At 46.7% G+C, this 9,836-nt stretch overlaps 1 protein-coding gene across 4 annotated transcripts in view; it reads left to right on the top strand.

Annotated features, from left to right (window-relative positions):
- Positions 1 to 9,836, top strand: part of PCYT1B (phosphate cytidylyltransferase 1, choline, beta) — an 83,716-nt gene that overhangs the window by 17,484 nt on the left and 56,396 nt on the right. For 3 of the 4 annotated variants that reach the window (XM_004689924.2, XM_012730348.1, XM_012730349.1), the window contains exon 2: positions 5,286 to 5,385. In XM_004689924.2, coding sequence (XP_004689981.1) covers positions 5,286 to 5,385 — 100 coding nt within the window. Of the gene's footprint in view, positions 1 to 4,646; positions 4,795 to 5,285; positions 5,386 to 9,836 lie in introns of those variants that run through there. The other variant, XM_012730347.1, reaches the window with a different exon arrangement.

The raw sequence follows: 9,836 nt of genomic DNA, 5'->3' as shown, positions 1-9,836 counted from the left end.
ATCGAACTCATGCGGAGGTGTCTTAAGCTTCTCAGTGCAGTGCTTTAACCTGCTGTGCCACCAGGGAGGGCCTCGCCTGACTGTTTTTAATGGAGCCTGTCACTTTAATGCATGTGCATGACCATACTTAGCTAAGTGAAAAAATGAATCTTGTTTGGGTCTGAGCCATGTCCCATGCCTGCTTCCCTTTTACGCCATTGGCATCTGTCGAAGCTTTGCACCAGCTGCCTCATCTCATCTGAGATTGTACATAATTAATGACATGGTCCAGGAATCCAGGGCCGCTGGTATCTTGGGTCTACCTGTGGTCAGCTAAAAGACCTGCTCTTTCTTGCCTTGCTGTCTTCCAAAGACATTACTATTCTGATGTCAGATAAAATCAGGCTTTAAAAAAGTACATTCAGTGATGGACCTTCCAGTGTGAGACTGAGGATATGACTGTGACATCTTGTTATAATTCTGAATTGCAGTTCTGAAGCTCTTGAGTCATGAGGCAAAAGGCCTGTGTGGAGAAGTAGATTCGGTCTGCAGTCCTGTTCTTGCTTGCTTCTTCTGTGGATTTGGATGAAAATGTTCTATTGTGGAAGAATTCTTTCCTACTGGAAGACATTCTTGAGATGGTGATGACTTTATTAACTATGAGTACTTCACTTTTCAATTAATCTCTGTGCTTGCAACATGACTCATCAACATTTGCTCGCTAACACACTTACTGAGCCAGGCATCACGCTGCTGTATACACTGCAGCAGTCAGACCCTGTCTAGAACAGACTCTTGAAAGGGGAAATTTGAAGTGAGTTCAGAAAGGGGTTCTTCACCGAGGTGTGGGCAGGGTTCAGGAAAACCTCAAGGGATAGTAAGCATCTTAGAAACACTGGAAAGTGGGCACCCCAGGCATGAAGGGACAAGGGGAGAATGTGGTTACCAGAACCTTGTGGAATGCTCTATAGAGATGGCCTTCGCACAGGAGCTGTGCATTTGGGGACAGAGCGAATGCACTACTTCTTCTAGGGATTTCAGGGAGACAAACACCCTGCGCTCTTTCTTGTCCTGCTCTAGTGTGTTGTCTGTTTCCCATGGACCCAGCCCAACTGGGAGCCCATTCAAACAGTCCACACAGGAAGCCATGCAGAGAAGGCCAGAGGAGGGTAGCAAGCGAGTGGATTCTGGAGTGATAAAAGGAAGATACTAATCACATATTGCTTTTATTCTTCAGAGAGGTTAGAGAGGTTAAGAGCCACCATTTTGTGTCTCTCTGTGTGTGGTAAAAATAATTATATTTAGAAGTAACCAGGTGGGCTCAGTGTAGAGGATCCCATTTTGTCAGCAACATCCAAAGCGTCATCATCAGGAGCCAGTCAGACAGCAGCGTTTCGTCACCCCCGGGTCTGATTAGGGCATTGACTATGGCCGTGCCAGTGCCACAGAGCTGTGTCACCGCTTTGACATCCATGGGAACACAGATGTGCGCTGTGTTCGCTCTGCTGGCTGTCTCTGTGGTTCCGGGAACTTGCCGATGGTACAGGGTTGAGCTTGCTCTCCGGGGGTGCCCCTCTCAGGATATTTGGGCTCCTTCAGAGCCGTAGTGTCTTGAGCTGCTGAAGGTGGGTGACGTGTGGATCCATCTAGCGTTAGATGCTTTCTAGCACTGCTTTCTTGGCTGTCAAAGCTTTGTTTGACTTTGGCTTTGGGAAATGTGGGGGCTGCTTTCTTTGTTTTTAGTGCCATCTTTCTGAAAAAAGGAACCAGTCATTTTCTAAAAATCAAATGATAATAAATATTGGAGCTAGGATTTGAACTTAGGCCCACCTGACTAGATAACCCCTCTGTAGTTAGAGTAGCTTAGCTTAAACAAGCACTCTGGGCTTGGTGGGCATCATCAGCAGTGCTATGTTGTATTCTGATCGCTTCCTTAGCTTGCTGTCTGGTTGGTCCACTTGGCGTTCAGGGACGTACATTGTGGAAGTACAGATTCTACTGACCAGTTTTTGTGCCCATGTAATGTTTACAGCGTATATTTTACATAGTATCAAATAGCTTGTAAAAAATATTGTTATGAATACAAGAACTGGGGTATAGGCCAGATGTACAGGGGGTGAGGGGATTCACCAGAGACAGAGTGGGGAACAGAACAGGTAGACTGACTTGAAATACAGTGCTGAAGGGAACAGCCAGCAAGACAGGAGAGGTGTGCTGCGCCATGTGGGTCACACCCCTGGCCAGGGATCAAATTCATGCTGCAGTGGCTTCACAGTGCTGCGCTTTTAACCTGTTGAGCCACCAGGGAGGGCCCTATGATTTGTATGTTGAAAAGGGTAGAGCTTTCCCACAATAAAGTCATTGAAGACTGAATAAGCCCTTTCAAACCAATGCCATCTCCCGTTGTGGAAGGGCTGCCTGCCTTTGCCGATTACTGCGCTACAGCCTTGCCCCTTCCTTTCTTCCTCTTCCTCTCTACTTACCTGTTCTCCAAACCTCTTATGTCATCTATAACATATGACATGAGCTAGCAAACAAGTCTAAGCTCAGGCTTGCTCGTGTTTGCATGTAACTCATTTGATCTCTTTTACTAAGTCTGGGTAAAATATGATCACTTAGTTTTGTTTTTTTCCCCATTAATTGTTTCCCCCCTCCTTTCTCTAACTATTATGAAGTCCAGTCTGTCCTTTTATAAGGTCCCTCCATCCTAAAGCTCTAAGAGCACATTATTATGATCTTATTATATCATAGTATATAGTATGCTTATTATAGTGTTATGATATATAATAACAGACACTAATAGCAGTGATTACCACAATTTATTGAGTGCCCAATAGTTTACATGTATTATTTCTCATAGAAACCCTGCAAGGTAGTTTTTCATTTTACAGGTGAAACTGGATTCAACTAAGTGAAAGACCTTCCTCTTAGCACAGAAAGTCAAATACATTTCCTGTTCCAATAGCAGCTCCTGTTCAAGGACAGCAAAAGGCCACCCATCGCCTCCCTTTCTACTTTCCCTTTCTCACCAGCGCAACTGGTGGGTATCAGTGCCCGCCAATCCTGGCTGTGGCCTGGTTTGAAAAGATGAGGTTGGCCCATCTGATTCTCCCTTAGGAATTTGAATTGGGAATAATGAGAAAAAGCCATAAGTTGGTAGGGGCAGGAGCTGGGCCTGAAAGGCTTAATTAAAGGTTGCTGAATGACCATTGGGAAGGGAGGCCTTGATGGGCGACATTCAAGTTCAAGTTTATGGGGGAGGCGGACTTGAGTGGAGACGTTACTGTAGTAAATAGAGGTGGAACAGAAAGATTCCTGGACAGGACCTCCCTGGTGGTGCCATGGGTTAAAGCACAGCACTGTGAAGCTATTGCAGCCACCGCAGCATGAGTTCGAGCCCCAGGCAGGGAGGTGACCCACATGGTGCACAAACTGGCCCATTGCTCCCTTCAGCAGTCTATTTCGGTAGATCTACTTGTTTTCCTCCCCACTCTGTCTCTGGTGAATCTTCTCACCCACTGCACCTCGGGCCTGTACCCCAATTCTGTATGCATAACTAAATAAATATTTAAAAAAAAAAAAAGAATCCTGGCAGAGAATAACCAAGTTGGGGCCACTCTGGGGCTAGATTCATCCTTCTTTCCCCTGCAGTCTCTGGGCCAGTATAGCCTTAACAGAATCCTTCATCTCTTAGGTTACCTGTAGTGTCTGCTCTTCCAACTGTAAGAGCCATGTGGAAATACACAGCCTGTAAAGCTGGAAAGGGGGTTTGAAAACTTGGCATCTGTTCTCGTCGCTGCACCCTGTTGCCACACTATACATACCATCCCGACCCATCACGGCCCACAAGGTCACCTTAGTGTGACCTTGAAAAAGAACCACTGGTGGACTCGTGTTCCCAGAATCCAGGTCTTGGTCTGCTTGCAGAGCCCTGAACAGGGGAGCAAGGTTCAGAAAATGCCAGGCAAGTGGGAGGTCTCCAAACAGCTGTGGGCGGGGAAACCAGCTTCCTGAGGGGAGAAGGTGCTTCAGGGGCGAGGGATGGGGGCAGGGTAAGGATCCCTTCTTGGGAGTGGAAGTCAATGTTGTTCCTCCAGTGAGTCTGGTCTTACCCCTACTTCTACCCACTCTTCCAAGACTGCGCCTGCCAGGTAGCTAAATGAGTAAGTGAAGGAATAAAGGGAGGACAGAAGTGGGTCACAGCCCCTCTTCAAATGTGTGGGTCGTTCTTGAGTTGCATCTTCCCAAGTTGAGGAGCACCTGTGTCAAAATGTGCTATTTAAGAAAACCAGTCCGGTAGCAGGATGAGTAATGTTTACAGTGACTCGTCAAGTCGAGCTTTAAAAACACCAGAGATGATGTAGTGATGACCACGGCAGTGGCATTGTTCAGAGACTGCAGTGGACAACTCTGCTGTGTTTGCCCTCGTTACAAAAATTCTGTTCGTTTTGCCTTCCTCTTTCTGGAGAGAGTAAGGTTTTCATTTTAAGAGGCTGACTAAAAATGCAGAGCCACTTCCTGGGCAGGTTTCCAAGTGACTGCATCTCTCAGCGCTCCCCAGAGCCCCAGCCCAGGCTGCCTGGGGCGGGGCCTCCAGCCCTTGTGGCTGTTGGAGCCACCACAGGAGCAGTTATCTGCAGCCCGCCAGAAATGCGGTGCTTTCAGGCCCGCCCAGGGCGCCGGCAACAACCGCTTTTGGCCTTTGGCCTGAAGAGATGTCAGAGTTTGTGATTGGTCAGGTCGGTGTGTGAAATACAGGTGTCTGCCACGTCTCTGAGTATGACATTCCTTCCTGCCGAGTACCCCGGGGTGTGGGTAAGTGTGAATGTTTCAAGTCTTCCCTCACTGGTTCTGAAATGTTCAAAGCTGAGCATTATGCATTTCCAAGGGCGTGACTTAGCATGTGTCTTAATCCTGAGGAGCCTCAGTTTCCTTTTCTGTAATACAGAAATAACATCATCCTGTGTAGAGATGGACGCCATGCTTGGCCACTGCTCACTGCCCTAGCCATTGGAGGGCTTGTGCAGTTTAACAGAAATGACCTCTTCGGGTCCCCACACAGTGCCTGGCACAGAGTCGATGGGGAAGAGCCCTTGTTTCTTCTGAAGCAGCCGTCAAAAACCCGTTTCAGTGTCAAATGTCCCTGCCTGCTTTTATTTCTAACAGGACTGAATTTCTTGAAAGACTCAGCGGATGTAGTCTTCTTCCTAGTCAAACCTGCGTAGCCAACAGGAATAAAACCGCAGGGTAAGTTAGTGCCAAAGGACTTTGCCAGACTGTCTCCCCTTTCTCTCTTTCCCTTCTAGACCCTGACTGCACCTGCCCCATTTGCAGATGAAAGCAGCTGCCAGTGCCAAGCACCCCATGAGAAACTGACCATTGCTCAGGCCCGCTTGGGAACACCAGGTGAGGCCATACTTCTTGTTTTCTGAATGGGCCCTGTCTTGACATCTAAAGAAGCAGAAGGCCCATTATTATTGAGGCAGCACTCGCCTTCAGAGAGTTGAGTGTAGAGGTGATGTTAAAAGGATAAATCCCAACAGTGATCACCTAGACCAACCCAAGTTGCCTAGTAAAAGCTGCAGTGGCCTAATACAGCCTTGAGGCCCCGCCTCTGCGCTGCCTCAGACGATCACCAACAAGCTCTGGGTCTATTGCCTGGTGCCAAATGGGGGCAGTGATACCTGCTTCATAAAGTTTTGGGGACAACTTGATTCAGTTAAAAATACCAAAGCATTTTTTGAACTGTGATGCCTCCTACACACCTAAGCTACTATAATTATAATTATTCTTGAAAGTCTGTTTAAACAACTTTGGTCCAAGTGTGCCTTGCATTCAAGAGCCTGAGCGCTGCTCTGGAAGTTTGTTCATTCACTCACCCTTTAGTGTGTGCTTGAAGGTGGGCGAAGGAAGAGATGGAAGAACCAGAAGATGCCAGCTCTGTTTCCCTGGCACTTTCACTATCACGAAAGAGACAAAACAACTAAATAGGACATAAAGCCCACCGGTGGGATGCACACGCGTGTTTAGGGAATAGCCTTGCAACACAGGCGGTACCGCCAGTTTCATTTGAACCGAGTAGCCAGGTGAGACCTGGTAGCAGACCTGAGCTGATCTTTTGGGGCAGAAGTAAGATGTGAAGAGTGTGGGTACATAGCAGAAGGGTATTCTGGGTATGGAATAGAGCTTGTGTAGGAGTAAGAGACAGAGACTGATGGCATTCCAGCTGGATGGAGTCAAAAATAAGACTACTTCAGCAGGTAAGCTCCACACCATTTGTGATGGTTCATAACCTGATGGTTTCCATTCACCATCACAGAAACTCCAAACATTTCAAATTTAATAGACTCCATGGGGCCAAGGACTGTTTGTTTGATAGTAACAATAGTAGGTATTTAGTAAGGGAATACACTGTATTAAGTTCTGGGTTTTTATCCTGTCATTGGGTCTCACTATGGGGTTATCACTTTTATTTATTTATTTTGTACTTTTTAAAAAAGATTTATTTATTTGTACATACAGAACTGGGGGACAGGCCAGAGGTGCAGGGGCAGTGAGAGGATTCACCGGAGACAGAGTGGGGAGCAGAACAGGCTGATCGATGAAGTACACTGCTGAGGGGAGCAGTGGGCGGGTCAGGGGAGGTCTGCTGAGCCATGTCACCTCCCTGGTCGAGGATCGAACTCACGCTGACGTGGTTTTAGCTTCATAGTGTTGTGCTTTAACCCACTGCGCCACCAGGGAGGACCCTGTTTTGTCCTTTTTAGACCTATCCTCTAAGTACCATGCCAAAAGATTTTATTTTTTTGAATAGCGTTTTTTATTAAGATGGTGCTGGTATACAGCACTGTGTTTGATTTGGGGGTAGAAGGCCAGTATTTCACAAGTGAGAGAAGCTGGGAATCTACCCAAGGTCACCGGACTTGGAAAGGTTCTCACACCTGGGCTTCCGAATCACCTGGAGGGCTTGGAGATGGTTGGGACCCATCTCCAGAGTTTCTCGTTCAGTCCCACCGGGGTGGGGCCTATAATTGGCATCTCTAACTAGTTCCCAGACAGTGCTGCCTCTGAGGACCACACTTTGAGAAACTGTGTAAGTGTAAAGCTGGAATAAGATCTCAAGTCTGTTAGTGTTGGCGCTTAATCTCACAGCCATGGCACTCTGCTTCCTCTTTAAAAGTAGCCTTCAAGAGAGTGAAGGGAGGAGAAGAGGGGGTAAAGTTAGTAAGTTTTGGGGGGTGATCTTCTTTTGAAAATGGTGAGAAGCAGCTTCGAAAATGTCCAGAGCTGCTAAACCAGTTGCTACCAGAATTGTGAGCGTGTGTGTACAAGAGAGCACCTGGTGGATTTGGTAGGTTTCCTGCTTGCTCTTCCCTACCCCATCTCTAGGCTACATTAAAAAAAAAAATTTGTAGTATCAGAGGTGGTTTTCTAGTCTTTGTCTACCACCTTGTTAATTTAGAGTTAAATGTTCATTTAGAAATAGGAAGTATAGGTTAGATTCAGTAGGATCAAAATGGGTTGTGACTAGATGTGGATTAGCTTAAATGAGATTGAAGAGTATTATGTTTAGAGTTTTGGCATCTGCATCTTTAACAAAGAGTTCAGCTGACTGTGAAGCCGGTGGTCTACAGGCCATACCGTGAGAAAAGCTGACCCATCAGTAAACGGAAAGGATGCAGCGCAAGCCTCTGTGGCTATGAAGAGACCAAGCTTGACTTAACGTTAAAGCATGAGCTTCAGCCCCAGCGTAAAAGGACCCTCCTGTTTCAGGGACAGGAAAGGGAAGTGCTAGGTGCTGGATCCCATGCCTTTACATAGTCCTTGCAAAAGGATGGCTGCATCCTTTCCACAGATGAGGCAAGTGAGACCTTGAGTACTGAAAAAATTACCTGTCAAATGCCCTAGTTGACTGGGGGGAGCTAAGATGTGACCCTAAGTCCCTTCCACCTCAAACCCCTGCTCGGCACACCGTTGGGGCTGGCCTGTAGAGTAAGGGCCGGGCTGGCCGTGCGGTTCTGTGGAAACGCCCTCGTCTTTGGAACTGCAGAGTGGAAGGTATGTGGGCAGTAGACACGGCAGCTGTGACGGCCACGCTCACAGCTGTTTTGTCAGTACCTAGAGGAGCACTATGTGCTCAGCAAATACCTTGTGAGTGCATGTGTGAAACTTTGGGACAAGAGAAGGAGCTCTTCCTCTGGAAATGGGATCAGAGAGTGTGGTCTGATGCTTTGAGCCGGCCTCAAGCTCAGTGGGTACCTGAACTTTGCCTCGCCACCAGGTTACACCCTGAGAATCAAGTTCCAATAAGGTGGCGGCACATTCTGAAGTAGCTCTGTGGTGACTCAATGCAGAAGGAGTGAAATGGAGCAAAGCTGAACTGGCCATAGAAGAGAAAGTCTCCTCTCTTTGCACTTTGTTTTAATTGAGATCTAATTGACACATACTAACATACTAATGTCAGGTATACCCACAAGGATTTCATACATGTCTATGTTGTGAAGTGATCACTTCAATAAGCCTCGTCAACATTCGTCATCATATACACTTAGAGTATTTTTTCTCGTGATGAGAACTTTTAAAATTCATTCTCTTAGCAACTTTCTGGTATGCTATATAGCATTATTAACTGTAGTCACCATGCTGGACATCCCCAGGACTTATTTATTTATTTATTAGAACATTTTTTTTTTTTTATTTGTGCATGTAAGAACTGGGGTACAGGCCACAGGTGCAGGAGTGAGAGGATTCCCCAGAAACAGTGTGGGGAGCAGAACAGGTAGAGTGAAATGCACTGCTGAGGGGAGCAGTGGGCGGGTCAGGAGAGGTCTGGCTCACCTTGTGGGTCAGCTCCCTGGCCGGGGATCCAACTCATGCTGCAGTGGCTGCAGAAGATCCATAGTGCTGTGCTTTTAACCTGTCACGCCACCAGGGAGGGCCCAGGATTTCTTTATTATGTAACTGGAAGTTTATGCTTTTCTTTATAATTAAGATTTATTTATTTATATGTACAAGGGCAGGGGTGTAGGCCTGGAGTCGTAGGGCGATGAGAGGTTTCACCAGAGACAGAGTGGGGAATATAGCTGGTGGATCTACTGAAATACCCAGTTGCGCCATGTGGGTCAGCTTCCTGGCCGACGCTGTGGTGGCTGCTGATAGCTTCACAGTGCTGAGACTTAACCCCTGGTGCCGCTAGGGAGGCCTGAAGTTTATGCTTTTTGATGCCCTTGGCCCAATTCTCTTTACTTCCGGTCCTCTGTTTCTGCAGCCCGCAATCTATCTCTGTATCCACCTATCAGCTCATGTTTTTGCTTTGTATTTTTGGGTCCCTCACCCCCACATCTGAGTGAGAACACACAGTGTCTTTTTGATTGATTTCACTTAGCAAAGTATCCTCAAGGTCCATCCCTGTGGTCACAAATAACAAAACTTCCTTTTTAAAATGACTGAATAATATGCCATTGTATAGACACCACATTCTATAGCCATTCATTCACGGACAGACACTTACATTGTATTGGTGCCTTGGTTGTAAATAATGCTGTAGTGAACTTGGGCATGGCCATCTAATTTAGAGTCGGGGTTTTCTATCTTTCTTTCAGATAAATCTCCAGAAGTGGAATTGCTGGCTCGTAGGGTAGCTTGATTTTTAATCTTTTCAGCAACCTTCACAGTATTTTACATCTTCCATATGGGCTGCACCAATTTGCCTTCCCACCAACTGTGCCCTGGGGTTCTCCTCCTCCACATCCTGGCCAACACCTGTTACATTTTATCTTTTTGATGGTAGCCATCTAACAGGGGTGAGGTGACAACTCAGTGTGGTTTCATTTGGTTTCCCTGTGAGTGATATTGAG

Source organism: Condylura cristata, unplaced genomic scaffold (assembly GCF_000260355.1).
Source record: "Condylura cristata isolate star-nosed mole 26May11 unplaced genomic scaffold, ConCri1.0 scaffold00027, whole genome shotgun sequence".
In the NCBI taxonomy this organism is placed as follows: domain Eukaryota; kingdom Metazoa; phylum Chordata; class Mammalia; order Eulipotyphla; family Talpidae; genus Condylura; species Condylura cristata.
This window is presented reverse-complemented; position numbering and strand designations above follow the sequence as displayed.